The sequence below is a fragment of the Phyllobates terribilis genome, unplaced genomic scaffold (assembly GCF_046119375.1).
Source record: "Phyllobates terribilis strain yellow unplaced genomic scaffold, ASM4611937v1 Scaffold_9__5_contigs__length_417890890, whole genome shotgun sequence".
Taxonomy (NCBI): Eukaryota; Metazoa; Chordata; class Amphibia; order Anura; family Dendrobatidae; genus Phyllobates; species Phyllobates terribilis.
This window is the reverse complement of record NW_027362769.1, coordinates 367,833,726-367,852,938: the sequence shown is the minus strand read 5'-3', so window position 1 is coordinate 367,852,938 and position 19,213 is coordinate 367,833,726. Positions and strand designations below refer to the sequence as shown.

General features: G+C 49.0%; 1 protein-coding gene across 1 annotated transcript; it reads left to right on the top strand.

The window, feature by feature from the left end:
- The first annotated feature begins 513 nt into the window (after positions 1–513).
- Positions 514–18,807, top strand: AMDHD2 (amidohydrolase domain containing 2). Its single transcript, XM_073648207.1, has 11 exons — positions 514–726; positions 1,792–1,928; positions 3,561–3,700; positions 4,644–4,698; positions 4,994–5,206; positions 6,254–6,342; positions 6,935–7,079; positions 7,191–7,298; positions 7,915–7,983; positions 15,655–15,756; positions 16,064–18,807. Exons 1-11 carry the CDS (start codon positions 644–646, stop codon positions 16,144–16,146), a joined length of 1,224 nt encoding a protein of 407 aa, XP_073504308.1. The 5' UTR covers positions 514–643; the 3' UTR covers positions 16,147–18,807.
- Positions 18,808–19,213: the final 406 nt, after the last annotated feature.

Sequence of the window (19,213 nt, the reverse complement as noted above, 5' to 3'; positions counted from 1 at the left end):
TAGTTATTGCTATATATATATTACTATAGCGATATATATGTCTGTAAGAGAAACTAGAGGAAAAAAAACACCTGCCATACCCTGATACCCAGCTGGTGCTGTGTGTGAATCCGGTCTAATAGTACCACAAGGCACCAAAGCAATGGCGAGAGTCATGGCGCTGTTTTACTATAAATTTTACAGCTAACCATAAAAAAAACCAATATAGATAAAACAGGTGCATACTCCAAAGAAGACCACCCAACCATCACCGTTCCTATGTACTAGCCCACATAAACGGTCGAGAATGGGAAAATGAGACCTATAAAGTGAGCTGCTTGGTTTCCCAATTTTACAACTCAAAGTTTTAGAAAAACATGAAAAAGCATCAGATTATAACCCAGAATATTTCCTGATTTCCTATTACAAGACTAGGATCTATTGAAAGTGTTAACAGGGCGACCTTCTCAACATGGCTGATCTGACCTTCTCAAGATGGCTGCGGTAGTGCTCCATGTCACGTGGTGGCTGCCGCGCGGATGTCCTGTCATGTGACTCGGGCTCACGTGACTGACTCAGCTTTTATTTTTCTTCCTATGAGCTGAAGGCTGTATGGCGGGAGGATGAGGGAAGGATACACGGACGGATAGATTGATGCTCAGCGATGCCTTCCAATAAGTCCGTGTCTGACGCCCCCATCGTCCAGTTCAGGAACTGCCGGATCCTCAGAGATCATAAACTACAATGGTGAGTGACCTGCGGACTGTAGTATTGTAGGGGGCGGGTTAGCAAAACTTGTCCAATCACAAGTGAAGCGGTAGCCCTTAGCAACCTATCAGAACGTTGCTGTCATTTATAATTGAGCCTTAAAGAAACGTAAGGCGGAATGTGATTGGTTGTTGTGGAAAACTCCTTCCTTTTCCTCCTGCTTTAGTTTTAATCAATGCTGTCACCATGGACACTATATTGTGGTCTGTGGCCAGATTTATGGGTATTTTAATAAAAAACAATATTTAAAAGTGGAGATGATGGTCTGCTTAAGTCAGCGCAAATGTGCTGCCAGCAGTAAAATCCCTTTAATCTTGCAATTGATTATTTAGAAAGCAGGAAAAAAGCAGATGGTGTATATTTTATGGTACAGAGGTTGTCCCCATTCACATCACTCCCTGCTAGAGGTGAGTAGTGCGATTTGTGCCACCAGTGGCCGCAATGACGATGTGTGAGGCCTAGTAAGTGCCCGGGATGTCGGGTGCAGGGATGAAGGCTGTCTACCATTGAGAAGCGGACTGCACACAGGACCACGCCAGGGCAAATCGAATTTCTCATCTGCAGTCCCTACCTAAGGGGGCGTCCAGACATTGTGGAAAATCCCCTGCAGATCTTGCCGCAGCTCTTCTGTGAATCCACAGAAAAATCTGCATTCATTGAAGCTGCAATTTGTTGCGGATTTGACCTTAGGATGCAGCTACTTGTACGGCCACTTTGGCCAAAGATCACTGAATGCTGCTGCTACATCAGTGTAGTGCAAGGGAATGGTGTCATACAGCGAACCGCAAGGCCTCTGCAAGCAAGTTGCAAAAAGTTGGATTTTTTTGTGACTTGCTTGTTGCAGATCCTTGCACTAGTAGCAGTGGCATACAGTGATCTTTACTCACACATCCTAAGTTACCGCATCACCCGAGCCTTACTGAGGCGTGAGGTGCGCTGAGCCTCGTTGCTACAGGGATCAGGTGATATTCTCTCCTCTTTGTGTGCTACGATGAGGACTAGGTCGGGTCACCTGAGCTGATATCTCTGTCCCTTTTGTCACAGGGAGGATCTGTGGGTGCGACAAGGGAAGATTCTTAACCCCGAAAAACTTTTCTTTGATGAGAAAGGTGCAGCTGATGTCCAGGTGGACTGTCGGGGGAGAATCATTGCCCCCGGATTCATTGACGTCCAGATCAATGGTAAGAGACTGTCGCCTAGATGAGGTTCCCATTAGCTTAAATACATGACGAAGGCTTCACATAGTAAGATTTGGGCTTTGTGAGAAACGGCCAATTAATATTTAAAGGGGTATTCCTATCTTCTAAGGCTAGGATAGGCCATGACTTTATTATTGTAGGGACCACAGTGTCAGTGTAGTGCTCCGTCCCTGCACAGCCAGGTGGTCTACAGCTCTGCATCCCTTTTGAGCTTCATTCAGACATCCATTTCTTCCCGTACTGGAATACCATGCAGGATCTCCGTTATTATCAATGTGTTTATTTTTACCTACAACGTGGCACCTTTTTTTTTTTTTTTTTCTTATATGCAAAAAAAATTCTGGGTTTTTCGTGCCCATTATACAGTAAAAAGTCGGTCGCGTGTGGGTCCATGAAAAAAAACGGACACTAATCTCAGCCACATATGGATGAGTTTGATCCATGACTCAAACACAGACATGAGACTTTTTTTTTTTTTCCTGGACTCCGCAAAAAATATGTGATCAGCTCCATAGACTAGAATAGGCACGTGCTCTATCTGTGACAAACACAGACGCACACAAAGCGGAAACGCTGTAAATTTCAAGCCTGATTTGTGCAGGGAAATAACATACAAATTACGTACACTGTAACAGCAGCCCCCCACAACATTGTTAAAGGGGTTGTCCATTACTTGAAAACCCTTTCTCAATTCCTGTTTTCCCCTTGTAAAGTAATAACACCTATACTTCCTCAGCAGCGCCTGCCCTGTCCCCGCAGCGCCTGCCCTGTCCCGGCTGTTGCCTTGTCACTTCCTCTGGATGTATACAACTTGTACAAAGGCGGGGCGAGTGAAGCAAGCGCTGATTGTTCGCAGAGATCGCATGACATGAAAAAGTCACGCAATCTCTGGGAGAGCCAGTTCCAATAGGTGTTATTATTTTATAAGGTGGAAACATAGGGATTGAGAAGGGGTTGTTTGAGTAGTGGACAAACCCTTTAACCCATCAGCTCTCCTCACACGCTTTATTATGAATGTCACAGTCAGTGATTATCAGCGGCATGTAAATGGTTAAACAGCTGTGATTGGAGGTGGCTGTGGTCGCTGCTGTAATAGGCAGATGCCGGCTGTTTAACACAGCCGGGATCTGCTTGGTACGGACCAGGCAGTTCCTGAGCCCGCTTCATACACCACGCACCCTGTGACTAAAAATGTATGTTAAAGGGTTATTCCGGCACCATTCATGTTCACATTGGGAGGTGAGTGGTGAAGTCACATGTACAGATACCTACCGGTCGTGCCTGTGTCTCAGTAGGCATCGGGCACCACTCAGCTCCCAATACAGAAATGAGCGGTGCCAGAAAATCCCTTTAAATCCTTGTGTAATGCAAAGTTCTGCAAATTTGTAAAATGGCAATCCCTTCCCATGTTCAAGATTTTTTCTTGCTGTCAGTGAATGAAGACTTTCTTGGTTACATCTATTCTAGTTATTAATTCCTCACAGGTTACAGTGGGAACAACCCTGACAATATTGGGACGGGTCGGCTCTCGCTCCTGACTCTTCTGTTGCCGTCAAAAGGTTGTGACTTTTCGGATACATTTTTTCCTTCTTTTCTGTGTTTTTCTTCCTTTAGGGGGGTTTGGGGTGGATTTTTCCCAGGAAACAGATGAAGCGGGACCAGGGATCTCTCTGGTGGCTCGCAATATCCTCCCGCACGGTGTGACCTCCTTCTGTCCGACCATTGTGACCTCGCCCTCATCCGTCTACTACAAGGTACGAGGTTTTCTGCGGGTCTGAAGATACAAATGGTGCCGAGATTTAAAGGGGTATTCCCATCTCCAAGATCCCATTCCAATTTGTAGTAGGTGTAGTAATAATAATAATATTAGCAAATCCCTCCAATTAGAAATATGGTAAAGTTCTTCTGATTCGCTATGTCGCTTACCCCATGTGCAGGGCATTGCAGTAGCCTAAGTATCCATGGTTACTAGCACTCATATAGTGACAGCTAGTTGCTAGTGGTCGTAACCATGGATACCAAAGCTACTGCAATGCCCTGCAAATGGGTAAGTGACATAGCGAATCAGAAGAACGATACTATATTTCTAATTGGAGGGATTTGCTAATATTATTATTATTATTACACCAACTACATATTGGCATAGGATCTTGGAGATGGGAATACCCCTTTTAAGCTTTTATCGCCCATGTACTGTATCTCATTTTTTTGAAATATATGGTATATTTCCATGTGGTGCTGCCAGGAACAGATATGGCCATCAATGGGGCAATGCATTGGTTTCCTTTATAATTATAGCCAAAAGTATGTAGGCACAATAATAATAACCGGTGCTGCACATGAGGCCGACCCTGGGCCGTCTCGCAGGAATTATCATGTGGATGTATGATTTTATCACCCCTGCTTTTATTTTGTGATCTTTGATCCCAGGGTGTCTGCCAAAAAAAAAAAAAAAAGTTTCTCTCAACTTGACTTCCCTTTATGTTTTCATGTATTTTATGGACACAGAAATTCCACATATGTTTATTTATTTTTTAATTTATTTGTGAATTAAGAAAAAATGGGTTTCAGTAACATTTTTATAATTTTTTAAATACTTCTAAAAACATTTTTTATGACTTTTATTTTCATGACTTTATTTATTTGCAATAAAAATAATGCACATTATTCCTTTTTTTTTTTTTTTGCACCCCATAGGTGCTTCCCCAAATTTCTGTAAGAGATGGTGGACCAGAAGGAGCCGGAGTGTTGGGTAATGATACTGCGACCTCTCAATGTACCTAGATCACCTTTTCCAAACCAAGGTTAAGTTAAAGCCTGGTATTTCTTGAAACCTGTACTGGATTAGAAAAAACAGCGCCACCACATCGAAAGGTCGTCTCTAATATTGCAGCTCAGCCCCATTGACTACAATGGAGATGAGCAGCAGTATCAGAGGCAGTCCAAAGGTGGCACAATTTTTTTCTCCAATATTTCGCAATTTTCATGAATATATCTTGTCTTTATTTTTATCGCTTAACGTCACCTGTAATTTTACTGGTCGGCAGGTATCCACCTAGAGGGGCCTTACATCAGCGCTGAGAAGAAGGGAGCCCACCCTGAGCACTGTCTGCGCTCCTTCAGTGAGGGGGGATTCCCTGAGCTCCTGAACACCTATGGATCTCTGGATAAAGTCAGCATTGTCACGATTGCCCCCGAGATGGGAAAGAGCGAGGAGGTGATCAAGGAGCTGGTGAAGCGTGGGATCTGTGTGTCTTTAGGTGAGTTCAGTCTTCTTCTATCACATTACAGAACTATCTATAAGGCCTCTTTCACACATCCTGATATTTCCAGTCCTGGAAAAAACAGTACCGGAGATGTCTATGTGCACCTGTGTGGCAACCGTGTGCCGCATCAGGAGCACATGTACCGGCGCCTGGGAATCTGCGGTACAGTTAGTGCTGTTCCCAGGCGCCAGGTGCTGAAGGCATCTGTCATCATTGTCCCCTGCTAGCGCTGCGATCAGCACCAGCAGGGGACAATGTTAATACTTGTATTCTGTCCCTGCTGTGTCCTGCAAGTGTACAAATAAGAAAATAAAAAACAGTTATACTCTTATACTCACCTGTCCAATCACGCTGTAATCCATCTGCCTGGCAATTCTGCATCAGCGTGGGCGGTGAATGACTCGCTCCAGCGCTGAGCTCAGTGTGTGACAGGATACTGCTCACTGAGCTCAGCGCTGGAGCGAGTCATTGTCCACTGGTGCTCAGCGTGTGCAGTCGCTTCCAGCCACCGCGCATGCTGATGCAGAATTGCCAGGCAGATGGATTACAGTGTGATCGGACAGGTGAGTATGAGTGTTTTTATTTTCTTATTTTTACACTTGCAGGACACAGCGGGGGCTGAATACAACTGTTAACATTGTCCCCTGCTGGTGCTGATCACAGAGCAAGCAGGGGACAATGATGACATATGCCTTCAGCACCCGGCAGCTGGAAACAGCGCTAACTGTACCGCAAATTCCCAGGTGCTGGTACATGTCACACTGATGACACACGGATGACATCCATGTGTCAACATTGTGGGACGTTTTGTGGCCCGTACAGCATGTAAAAAAAGGACAAGTCAGCGTGTTTTGCCCACGGACATACGGTCCATGGAAACACACTGACATGTGCACAGACCCATTCATTTGAATGGGTCTACCACTGTCAGTGTCTCCGTTACGTGTGGAAACTGTCACCACACTTACTCGAAACACACAAGTGTGAAAGAGGCCTAAGAAATACTTCTGCCATATGACGTCTGGTCTCCTCTGTCTCTAGGTCACTCTGTGGCCAATTTATCTCAGGCTGAAGATGCCGTCAATTCCGGCGCCTCGTTCATCACACATCTCTTTAACGCCATGCTGCCGGTAGGTGAATTATTGCCACTTATTTCATTACATGTCTGCCTAAGCCGTATGTCAGATTAGTTCTTTAAAGGGGTTGTCCATCGGCTCACCTCTCTTCGTGCCAAAGTGAACAAACCTGGCAGTCGCTGCATTGTGAATTTTTGAAAAAAAACGAAAAAAAAAAAAAATTAGCTTGTCTCGCCATTTTTCCCAGAAACTTTTTACATTTTCTGGGACTGGGTGAGGGCTTATTTATTTTTTATCCCTGATCTGATGTTTTCATTGATACCATTTTGGGGTAGATACAATGTTTTCATTGCCTCTTATTGCATTTTAATTCAATGTTGCAGCAGTAAAAAAAAGCGTAATTCTGGAGTTTTAATTTTTTTCTCGTTACACCGTTTACCGATTTGGTTTAATTAATTTTATATTTTTATAGATCGGACTCTTTATGATCGCAATGATACAAAATATGTGTTTTGTTTTTTTTTTAGTTTTTTTTTTAGTGTTTTATTTTCAAGGGGACAGAAGGGGGTGATTTGTAATTATTTTTAAAAAACACACACACACACACACAAAAAAAATGTTTTTTTGTTTCATCATTTTATCACAGTTTCACCACCGGGATCCTGGGATTGTGGGTTTACTGACGAGTGATCAGATCCCGGCAGGGAGGATGGTTTATTATGGGATGATTGCAGACGGCATACACACTAATCCTGCTGCTTTAAGGATCGCCCATCGTGCCCACCCTAATGGCGAGTATGACCGGCGTATACTGGCACGGACCAAACAGCTTCTTGTGCTGCGTTCAGTTGGAGTTTGTAAAATACTTGGGATTATTGAGCATTTTTTTTTTTGCATTCTAGGTCTGGTGCTAGTGACAGATGCCATCACCGCCATGGGTCTCGGACCGGGCAGACACACCCTGGGTCAGCAGGAAATACTGATAGAAGGCCTTGATGCCTATGTAGCTGGTGAGTAGGGATGAGCGGACCCGTGGAAGTTCGGGTTCGTCGGGGTCGACTGAACTTTAGTCCAAAGTTTGGTTTGTGTACCAGAACTCTACCCGAACCCCATGGAAATCAATGGTAACCCAAACTTTGGAGCTGAAAACTTCCTTCCCCTTTTTTTTTTTCTCTTCCTCTTTTTCTCTCCTCCTCCATAGTCGTCTGATGGACATGGGACACTATATAGGAGCCCGGTTATCTTTCGCCACCATTAGGGATGGTGCAAATAAATTTGCAGGACCCGATCCAGCGGTCGTGTCGCTAATTCGTGGCCTCCCGTTACCTGACGGCATATCCGGCTCCTCTCTTGATTAGCCGGCCTGGCGCAATGTCATGTTTGGCTGCGTGACACATATATAATGTCAGACCCTACCTTCTCCTTCTTATGACATCCAAAGGATTTGTCCGGATGAGACATCACAATTATTTAGACGAGTAAAGAAATGAGTAGAGTAGAAAAGCACCTGCTTGCTGATGGTTTCCAGACAGCTGCTTTTTTTACATAAGCAAATAAAGGGTTATATTGGAAATATAAGTATCTTGTACTTGCCTAATGAGGTTTTTTTTTTTTTTTCACTTCAAGGAACTCGCACCCTGGCGGGCAGCATTGCTACAATGGATATGTGCGTCCGGCACTTTCATGAAGCTGCGGGTATGTGACATTTATCATTTACGCACAAACCACGGTGCCGCAAAAGCCTGTACATGGCAGCGGGTGGGCTCTGGAGCCATACTGCGGGCAGCGGGTGGACACCGGAGCCATACTGCGGGCAGGCACCGGAGCCATACTGCGGGCAGTGGGTGGGCACCGGAGCCATACTGCCGGCAGCGGGTGGACACCGGAGCCATACTGCGGGTGGGCACCAGATCTATGGCATTGTAGGGAGTACACGGGGATATGATTAGAATAAATCTTCTCCACTGACCCAGCAGTGACTCCCCGCTGTGAGTATTGATTATGCTGCCGGGGTTAAATGAAATCACATATTGACAGCTGGCTGGTTGTAATGCCGGGGGCAGACTGGCCTTGATAATGCCGCTTCCCCTGTTACCTCCTCATCTAACAGATATCTGCTCAGAAGGCTCAAATACCGAGAATGACCCCAAAAATGATAACTTTGTAATGTTCTGAACCCGACTGACCTCCCCCCTTTTCCCCATAAACATTCATGGTTGGACCTTCAAGGATCATTGTTTCCTGCCATAGTCGTTGGGGTATACAATTTGAGAGTAAGGATTGGGCCTGCTAAATTCTAACATGCCCAATCCTTGTTTCCCTAGAAGATGAGGGATATTCGATTGTCAGCAGACGCCACCGAAATCCGCAACTGACGCCAACGTAAAGTAAAGGTGGTAGCCAACATCTATCAGCCCTAATTGCCTCCAGTAACATGTATGTGGATGTGCGGCTGTCAGTGTTGATGCCACTTATCCTAATTGATCAGACCCCCCCCCCCCCAAAAAAAAAAAATCATATTGTTTCCTCTAATTGCAGCTCACCAGCTGTTCCTTGCCAGGCCCCATAGTGCTGTGTTTTTTTACGACATTGTATGTCCTCTGTGCATTCGGCCTTGGGGACCTAAAAAAGGCTGCAGGGCTGTCTGCTCGCTTACCCTGGATTTGGGGCGTATTAAATGTTGCTGGCTATCTGACTGGTCATTAAAGGGGTTATCCACAGTATAGGTGATAGCCGATTGATCGGTGGGGGTCCGAGCGCTGTGACCCGCACCAAACGGCAGAACGGGGCACTTTGGAGAGGCAGTGTGTAACGGGTCTGGGAGGCGGAACCTCTGAGCTACTATACAAGGGGGCGATCCTTGTAAGGGAGCGGGTGGCGACCAGGGAAGACGGGCAGGCAGTCACAGCAGGTGACCGGGACAGTCTCTGAGTGAACGGGCAGGAGGTCACGGCAAGTGACCGGGGCAGTCTCTGGATGAACGGGCAGGAGGTCACGGCAAGTGACCGGGGCAGTCTCTGGATGAACGGGCAGGAGGTCACGGCAAGTGACCGGGGCAGTCTCTGGGTAAAGGGTAGGTACGACCTGTGATGGCAGAGCCTCCAGGTAGGCTAGCAGGCAGATGGTAGATGTGTGCTCCCAGGTGAGCAAGCGAGAGTCTCTGGAATGGCAGGTGGTCACAGCACGTGACGGCAGAGCCTCCAGGTAGGCTAGCAGGCAGGTAGCAGGTGTACGCTCCCAGGTGAGCGGGCAGGAGTCTCTGGAATGGCAGGTGGTCACAGCATGTGACGGCGGAGCCTCCAGGTAGGCTAGCAGGCAGGTAGCAGATGTGCGCTCCCAGGTGAGCGGGCAAGCTGGTCCATAGACAGACTGACAGGAGTCGGTAGGCAGACCGTCGGACCTCAGGCTAGCAGGCAGGTAGCAGAGGAGCGCTCCCAGGTGAGCGGGCAAGCTGGTCCTTAGACAGACTGACAGGAGTCGGTAGGCAGACCGTCGGACCTCAGGCTAGCAGGCAGGTAAGCAGAATATCAGGCAGGAATCAGACAGCAAGCTGGCAGGTATCTGGCAGGTAACTGGCAACGGGACCTGAGGGCTGAAGCAGAGTAGTGAACAGTGCAACAACATTGCTCGGGCACCTCCATTTTGGAGGAGGTGCCTTATATATGGTGAAGTCCTCCGGCCATTGGCCGGGGACTCCTTAGGACGGCGCGCGCGGCCCCTTTAAGAGGGAGGGAGCGCTCGCGCGCCCTAAGCACAGTGGCCGGGAAGGAGCGCGCGCTGCCAGCAGAGCGGGAGGAGGACGCCGGGCTCGGAGCAGAGGGGTGAGGGGAACAGCGTCCCTGCCTAGCAGAGGGCAGGGACGCCGGCGCTACAGTACCCCCCCCTTTAGGCCCCCCCTTTTTTAGGCCAGCGAGAAATTTAGCTAGGATGAGAGGGGCATGGATGTTCTCCCGGGGCTCCCACGTTCTCTCCTCAGGACCAAACCCCTTCCAATCTACTAGAAAAAAGGTCTTCCCTCTTACCCTTTTGGTGGCCAGAATGTTCTCTACCTCAAACTCGTTTTCAGCGGAAACCGGAGCAGGAGGCGTACCTGTAGACTTGGAAAAAGAGTTAAGTACCACAGGTTTGAGGAGAGATACATGGAAGGAGTTAGGGATCCGCAAGTTGGCCGGGAGTTTCAATTTATAGGCCACCGGGTTGATCTGACTGATGACCTCCAGAGGACCGATGAACCGAGGCCCTAACTTATAGGAAGGAATCTTGAGCCGGACATACTTGGACGAAAGCCAGACCTTATCCCCTGGACGGAATTGAGGAGGATCCAGACGTTTTTTGTCAGCGTGTCTTTTCATACGCTCGGATGACAGAAGGAGTGCGGATCGGGTACTCTCCCATATGGAGGAAAATTTGTTAACAAGAGATTCCGCAGCCGGATTGTCCACCGAGGTGGAGACGGGAAATGGGATCCGAGGATGCTGACCGAAGACAACAAAAAACGGGGATTTGGAGGAAGATTCGCTCTCGTGATTGTTGTAAGAAAATTCGGCCCATGGCAGGAGATCCACCCAGTCTGAATGGTGGGCATTAACGAAGTGCCGGAGGTAACTGGTCAGGTTCTGATTGATCCGCTCCACTTGACCATTAGACTGTGGGTGGTAAGCGGAGGAGAAGTCCAGGGTGACGTCTAGCAGTTTACAAGTGGCTCTCCAGAAGCGTGAGGTGAACTGTACCCCACGATCCGACACGATGTGGAGGGGCAGGCCATGAAGACGGAAGATGTGGCGGATAAAGTCTTTAGCCAGCTCGGGTGCAGATGGGAGGCCTGGCAGGGGAACGAAATGAGCCATCTTGGAAAAGCGGTCAGCGACCACCCAAATGACCGTACAACCGGCAGAGATGGGGAGATCAGTTATAAAGTCCATTGCTATATGCTGCCAGGGGGCAGCAGGTACTGGGAGCGGAAGGAGGCGACCGGCTGGCAGATGTCTCGGAACCTTGTTGCGGGCGCAGGACACACAGGCAGAAACAAAGTCTATTACGTCCTTGTGCAGGGTAGGCCACCAGTAGTGCCGGGTAATAAGCTGGAGGGTCTTTTTCTGACCGGCGTGGCCAGCTAGTTTAGACGAGTGACCCCAGTGTAGGATCTTCTCCCGATCAGGTACTGATACGAACGTCTTACCGGGAGGGAGACGATTTAGACTCACGGGAGCCACCTGCATTACTCTGGCGGGATCGATGATGTGTTTCGGTTCCTCCTCGAGATCAGACACCAGAAAGGATCGGGACAAGGCGTCCGCCTTGATGTTTTTGTCAGCCGGGCGAAAATGAAGAATAAAATCAAAGCGAGCAAAAAACAAGGACCACCGAGCTTGGCGCGGGTTAAGTCTCTGGGCATGCTGGAGGTAAGCCAAGTTCTTGTGGTCAGTGTAAATTATTACCGGATGAAGAGCCCCCTCGAGCAGGTAACGCCACTCCTCCAATGCCAGCTTGATGGCCAATAACTCTCGGTCTCCTATGGAATAGTTGCGCTCAGAAGAGGAGAAGAGTTTGGAGAAGAAGCCACAAGTTACCATTCTCCCGGAAGATGATTTTTGGGTAAGTACCGCTCTGGCTCCAGAGGAGGAGGCGTCAACCTCCAGGAAGAACTGCTTGTTGCCATCTGGGCGATGCAGCACCGGGGCGGAAGAGAAGGCCTGTTTTAAGGAAAGAAAGGCCTCCTCTGCTTTGGGCGGCCACTCTCTGGGATTAGTGCCCTTACGGGTGAGCGCGGAAATTGGGGCAGTCCGGGAAGAGAAGTGCGGTATGAAGAGGCGGTAGTAGTTGGCGAAGCCCAGGAACCGCTGAATGGCCTTCAACCCCTCCGGTCGGGGCCATTTCTCGATGGCAGACAGTTTCTCTGGATCCATTCGAAGGCCGGTCTGAGAAATAATGTAGCCCAAAAATGGAATCGAGGTCTGCTCAAAGAGGCACTTCTCATATTTAGCGAAGAGGTGATTCTGCCTGAGCCTGAGCAGGACCTGACGAACGTCTCTTCGGTGAGTCTGGAGATCCGGAGAGAAGACCAAGATGTCGTCCAGGTACACCACTACGCAGGAGTAGAGAAGGTCCCGGAAGATGTCATTGACCAATTCTTGAAAGACGGCAGGAGCGTTACAGAGACCAAAGGGCATTACCAGATATTCATAGTGGCCGTCCCAGGTGTTGAATGCAGTCTTCCATTCATCCCCTTGACGGATACGGACCAGGTTGTACGCCCCACGGAGGTCCAGTTTGGTGAAGACTCTAGCCCCCCTCAGGCGATCAAATAATTCTGGAATGAGCGGAAGGGGGTACTTATTCTTCACCGTGATCTGGTTAAGGCCTCTATAGTCTATACAGGGACGGAGAGAGCCGTCCTTCTTTTTTACGAAGAAGAAGCCTGCTCCCGCCGGGGAGGTAGATTTCCGGATGAATCCCCTGGCCAAATTCTCCTCAATATATTCGGACATCGAGCGGGTCTCAGCAGCGGACAATGGGTAAATACGCCCACGGGGAGGCGTAGTACCGGGTAACAGGTCGATAGGACAGTCGTATGGTCTATGAGGGGGTAATGTCTCTGCCTCCTTTTTATTAAAGACATCAGCAAATGACTAATAGGGAATCGGAAGTCCAGGTAGATTAGTTGGGGTAGGAGAAGGACGGACGGGATGAACAGGAACCAAACAAGTCTTATGACAGTCCTGTCCCCAGCGAAGGACCTCTCCGGTCTGCCAGTCAAGCACGGGTGCATGTCTCTGGAGCCAAGGTAGACCTAGTAAGAGGGCGTGAGAGAGTCCAGGCAGAACATGAAAAGAGATGCTCTCAGAATGCAGCATTCCCACCTGCAGAGTTACGGATTCGGTGATGAGTTGGATGGGACGTGGTAAGAGGCCCCCATCCACAGCAGCGACAGATAATGGTATAGCCAGAGGTTTGGTGGGAATGCGGTATTTTTCTACCAGGGCCTGTGAAATAAGATTCCCGGCCGCTCCAGAGTCAGGTTGGGCTAGTTCGAAATAACGATTCTCCCCGCAGATATTGAGACTGACAGCAGCAGAGATGGAGAGGATTTATTCTTGTCTAGGTCGACCTCTCTGAGCGAACCTAGACACAGGCATTTCCCGACCTCTCCGGGCAGGTACGGATCCGGTGCTCCTTACTGCCACAGTAGAAGCAGCTCCCCTCGGCACGGCGTAAGTCCTGACGGGTTTTGACCATCTTGGTCTGGTCGACCTGCATAGGCTCAGGAGAGTGTACCTGGGGAGAAACGGAGGGAGTGACGGATTTCTGAAAAGTAGGAGCTAGACGTGGAAACCTCCTCTCACGGGTGACTTCTTTGGCACGCTCCTGGAACCGTAGGTCAATCCGGGTGGCAAGAGTTATTAGGTCATCGAGAGTGGTAGGAATGTCTCGACCGGCAAGTTCATCTTTAATACGGCCGGACAGACCCTCCCAGAAGACAGATACCAGAGCGTCGTTATCCCAGGCCAGCTCCGAGGCAAGGGTACGGAACCGTATGGCATATTGGCCCACGGTGAGACTTCCCTGACGGAGGCGTAGCAGAGATGATGCGGATGAGGTCTTCCGTCCAGGTTCGTCGAAGACTTTCCGGAAAGCCGTGAGAAAGGCAGGCAAGTTGGACACCAGGGGGTCTCCTCTCTCCCATAGAGGATTTAGCCAGGCCAGGGCCTCCCCGGTGAGATGGGACATGATGAAGGCAATTTTGGCCCGGTCGGAGTTAAACTGGTGGGACAGGAGTTCAAAGTGCAGGGTGCACTGATTTATAAAGCCCCGAGCCTGAGCGGAGTCGCCTCCGAAGCGAGGAGGTGCAGAAAGCCGGGGTCCGGGGTAGGATACCATAGTATTGGTGGGCGGCGGAGCTGCCGGATTGCGAGTCATGGCTCTGGCGGTGGTTGCTGGTGGAGCAGTCAGAGTGTCCAGGCGAGAATTGACATTCCGCAGGTGACCCAGGATGGACTCCTGTTGGGACCTCTGACGGGACAGTTCATGACACAGGTCCGAGAGTGAGGGAGCTTGGGTGCCACCGGGCTCCAGGGCCCGAGCAAACTGTAACGGGTCTGGGAGGCGGAACCTCTGAGCTACTATACAAGGGGGCGATCCTTGTAAGGGAGCGGGTGGCGACCAGGGAAGACGGGCAGGCAGTCACAGCATGTGACCGGGACAGTCTCTGAGTGAACGGGCTGGAGGTCACGGCAAGTGACCGGGGCAGTCTCTGGATGAACGGGCAGGAGGTCACGGCAAGTGACCGGGGCAGTCTCTGGATGAACGGGCAGGAGGTCACGGCAAGTGACCGGGGCAGTCTCTGGATGAACGGGCAGGAGGTCACGGCAAGTGACCGGGGCAGTCTCTGGGTAAAGGGTAGGTACGACCTGTGATGGCAGAGCCTCCAGGTAGGCTAGCAGGCAGATGGTAGATGTGTGCTCCCAGGTGAGCAAGCGAGAGTCTCTGGAATGGCAGGTGGTCACAGCACGTGACGGCGGAGCCTCCAGGTAGGCTAGCAGGCAGGTAACAGGTGTGCGCTCCCAGGTGAGCGGGCAGGAGTCTCTGGAATGGCAGGTGGTCACAGCACGTGACGGCGGAGCCTCCAGGTAGGCTAGCAGGCAGGTAGCAGGTGTACGCTCCCAGGTGAGCGGGCAAGCTGGTCCTTAGACAGACTGACAGGAGTCGGTAGGCAGACCGTCGGACCTCAGGCTAGCAGGCAGGTAAGCAGAATATCAGGCAGGAATCAGACAGCAAACTGGCAGGAATCTGGCAGGTAACTGGCAACGGGACCTGAGGGCTGAAGCAGAGTAGTGAACAGTGCAACAACATTGCTCGGGCACCTCCATTTTGGAGGAGGTGCCTTATATATGGTGAAGTCCTCCGGCCATTGGCCGGGGACTCCTTAGGACGGCGCGCGCGGCCCCTTTAAGAGGGAGGGAGCGCGCGCGCCCTAAGCACAGTGGCCGGGAAGGAGCGCGCGCTGCCAGCAGAGCGGGAGGAGGACGCCGGGCTCGGAGCAGAGGGGTGAGGGGAACAGCGTCCCTGCCTAGCAGAGGGCAGGGACGCCGGCGCTACACAGTGCACATGCTCATTCATTCCCTATGGGGCATTTCTGTCAGGCAGCTCCATAGAGAATGAATGGGCGATGGTCAAGAATGCAACCTGCCTTTCCATTTTGTAACGGGATAAGCTTTCCCTGTTCTGCCGATCCAGTGGTCGGACCCCTACGATCAGTACATTCTCATCTCCCCTGGACAGGTGATAACTTGTTTTAAACTGACAAGGCCCTGGTTACTAAGAGGTTAATTCAACTGCACCTCGGCCACTTACGGTATCTCCCGGCAGGCTGCACAGTGGAGGACGCATTAGAAGCCGCATCTCTTCACCCGGCGGAGGTTTTGGGCCTGCAGCATCGGAAGGGGACGCTGAATTTCGGAGCAGATGCAGGTCAGACCCTGATCACCTTTGCATATGTCACACTTCCTTAAAAAAGGGTTTAGGAAAACATGGCTACTTTCTTCCAAAACATCGGCACATCCTGCCACAGGATATAAGTGGTACTGCAGTTCAGCACCATTGACTTTAATGGAGTTGCAATACCAGAAATCTCTCCTTGACAGGTGTGGCGCTGTTTCTGGAAAAATCAGTAATGTTTTCTAGACCTGGGTAACCCTTTCACATAGAGTGGGCCACACGTTCCCACCAATGTTTTTTTTTATTTTTTTATCAGTATTTCCTCTCTCCTATTTCTCAGACTTTATACAACTGGACGACAACCTGAACGTGAAGGCGACCTACATAGCAGGAGACGTGGTGTGGAGTTCCCCGGCAATCTGAGGCTCATCAGGACCGCCATCTCCGAATATATTCTGCTACTGTGCCTTATTTACCAGCTGCTCTTCTGCATCACCTGATGACGGCCACAAGATGTCGCCAGAGTCCTGATTCTTCCACGATGCATGGCGGCCGTCATCCATATCCGTTTCTGAACGAGACCTTAGGGGTCGGTGACGGGACTGGGATCCGCTGACGTAAATGCAGGCAATAAGTTACGGTCATGTTGCAATCAAATATGTGTAAAGACAATTCAGTGCGAGAAATCAGAGGTATTGACATAATTGTGGGCAGTGGAGGCAGCCATTTTGTGTCATCCTAAGATGGCCAACAATCATTTAAAGCATTGGACATTAAAATACATTGCTGCTTTTACCAAAAATAGCGCCACTTGTATCCACAGGTTGCCTGTAATATTGCAGCCCAGTTCTATTCACTCGAGTGACACTAGATTGCAATACCAGAAGCGACCTGTGGACAGTTGTGGTGCTGGTCCTGAAAGAAGGCGTTTAGGTTTTTCTAAATCTGTAGCACCCCTTCCCAAATTACCCCACCCCCTCCCCAACGTTTAAAAGGGTATTTCCATCTTAGTCATTTGTAGCATATTTGCTGTATAAATGTTCATCTTACCTCTGGGCCTGCATCTCGATAAAGAGGGTGCTGTACTCGGAGAATAAATGGAGAGGGGACTGCGCTCAGCTATTTTTATGGACATGTTGTAAAGAGCTGAGTGGTCACCTCATTATGGGGTACGGGTGTCAGGAAGACCCCTATTCTAGAGATAAGTGCTGTCCCAGAAATGGGCGTAATGAGAAATGTAAACCGTGCCTTCTGTGTGCTGAGGGATGGATGTGCACTGATGACTCAGGGGCCGTGTCCATCCCTGATGTATATGCTTTCCCTCCAGTTTCAGGCTCCTCACAGTAGTGTCCATCATGGTACTGTCCTATTCTCTTCTGGTCGGATACGACCATGCCGAAACCGAAGCTGAAAGGTGGTAGTCACATCAGGGATGGGCTCTGCGCCGTCATCAGCTAGTGTCCATCCGTCAGCACACGGAAGACACCTACACATGGTTTAGGCTTATAACCACGCTCCCAGTGCCGGTCATGGTGGCTTGCAGAGGACCGGGACATCGGGATAAGAATGGAGGTCAGTAGGGAAAGAGACTAGATGCAAAATGTATCGTCGGTTCTTTAGGTATAGGGCGTGGGGTCACTTCAAAACTAGACCGAAGATTTATCCAACATTATCACAGTGGTGCTTGCGGTGTGATTTGGCAGCTTTCTGGACATGTTAGACACTTTTTCTTCAGCCACCTTTCACTTTACACCATTAATATGTCACAAAAATTTGGCGCCTTTAATACAAGTTCTCTTTTCCATACACTTCAACACTGTGGAGCGACTACAAAAAAGTATCTAAAACTCATAAAAGCCATGCATGCTCCACTTTTTTTTTTTCTTATGAGGTTCTCACAGTTCAGCCTATAGAATAGCTCTCACCATTGTGACTATGACGCACTTACAGCGGCAGGTACCTTAACTTTTCTGCCATTTACTCGTTTTTTTGCGGTGTGCCAGGGAAAAAAAATAATGTATTTTTCTTTTTTTGAAGGTTTATCTATTTTTGTTTTGGGACCCACTTCTATCACACTTGTATGGCAGATCTGCTGGATATGCACTTAAATGTCTAAAATGGGAGTAAATTTATTAAGTGACGACATTTGTCCAGAATCTGCCATTACTTAGTGATCCCTGGGTGTCCGGCCTTTGGAAACAACACCAAGCTGCAGGATGAAGGGGCTGCAGCGTTAATCTTTAAATTTATTTTTTTTTACCCCACACAGCAGCGCTCCCGGCTGTGCGGGGGAACAGCAGCGCCCCTGAGCTTCCCGGCTGTGCGGGGGAACGGCAGCGCCCCTGAGCTTCCCGGCTGTGCGCGGGGGAACGGCAGCGCCCCTGAGCTTCCCGGCTGTGCGGGGGAACGGCAGCGCCCCTGAGCTTCCCGGCTGTGCGGGGGGGAACGGCAGCGCCCCTGAGCTCCCGGCTATGTACAATTGTAACTTGACTAACATGAATCTCAATGGAGTTGTCCTAACCACAAATCAAACTACAGTTCTCATTTTCGGAGCCAGGATGAAACATAAAAAGCGTGATCTGACTGGACATTTGCTCCCCTTCTTGCAATTACTTGCGATGCCTTCTCTTTACTTTAACCCATATTCTCACAATGGTGCTATATGCCGCCTTCTTGTACACATCCTTCTCTACCTTAATTAATCTGGTTCTTCCATTTCAGGTGTCATAAGTTTTTTATGCCATTTGCAGATTAATAAGGACCTGTAAGCACTCCTGATGTGTTTTTTTTTCTCAATGATGTGTCATTCTGTCCCTCTATTATTCTTCCTGGTAATGTATAATTAAATTTACCACTGTCGTTAGGATATGTTCCTACACATGGTCAGCATTGGTTAGACGGTGTCAGTCTGTCACCCATTTGTCAATGCATTTCCAGTAGGAATAACAGGGGAACGGGACGATGCAGAGTAGATTTTTGTGCGTCTTTACACTCCGTCGTCCCTCGTTATTGATCATGTATTACTGATTATTGCCATTTGTTATCTGATTTATAGATTATAAATATATTGTAACTTGCTCCTGCTATGAGTGTCATCTTATTATCTAAGACTCAACCAGTTTGGATAGCTTTCATTGGAAGTATTTGGTATATAGGTAGGTACACGGACCATACAGTTGTGCTCAAATGTTTATATACCCCGGCAGAATTTCCTTTCTTGGCCTCGTTTCAGAGAATATGAATGATAACAAAAAACTTTTTTCTCCACTCATGGTTATTGGTTGGGTGAAGCCATTTCTTGTCAAACTACAGTGTTTTCTCTTTTTAAATCTTAATAACAACCAAAAACATCCAAATGACCCTGATCAAAAGTTCACATACCCTGGTGATTTTAGCCTGATAACATGCTCAGAATTTGACACAAATGGGTTTGAATGGCTACTAAAGGTAACATCCTCACCTGTGACCTGTTTGCTTGTAATCAGTGTGT

Bases quoted from the DNA above. Each gene is read 5' to 3' on its own strand.
- AMDHD2 (XM_073648207.1), top strand. From the start codon at position 644: ATGCCTTCCAATAAGTCCGTGTCTGACGCCCCCATCGTCCAGTTCAGG. The intron at 3,701-4,643 runs GTACGAGGTTTT...TGCACCCCATAG, and splicing joins CCTCATCCGTCTACTACAAG to GTGCTTCCCCAAATTTCTGT. The intron at 7,080-7,190 runs GCGAGTATGACC...TTTGCATTCTAG, and splicing joins CCATCGTGCCCACCCTAATG to GTCTGGTGCTAGTGACAGAT.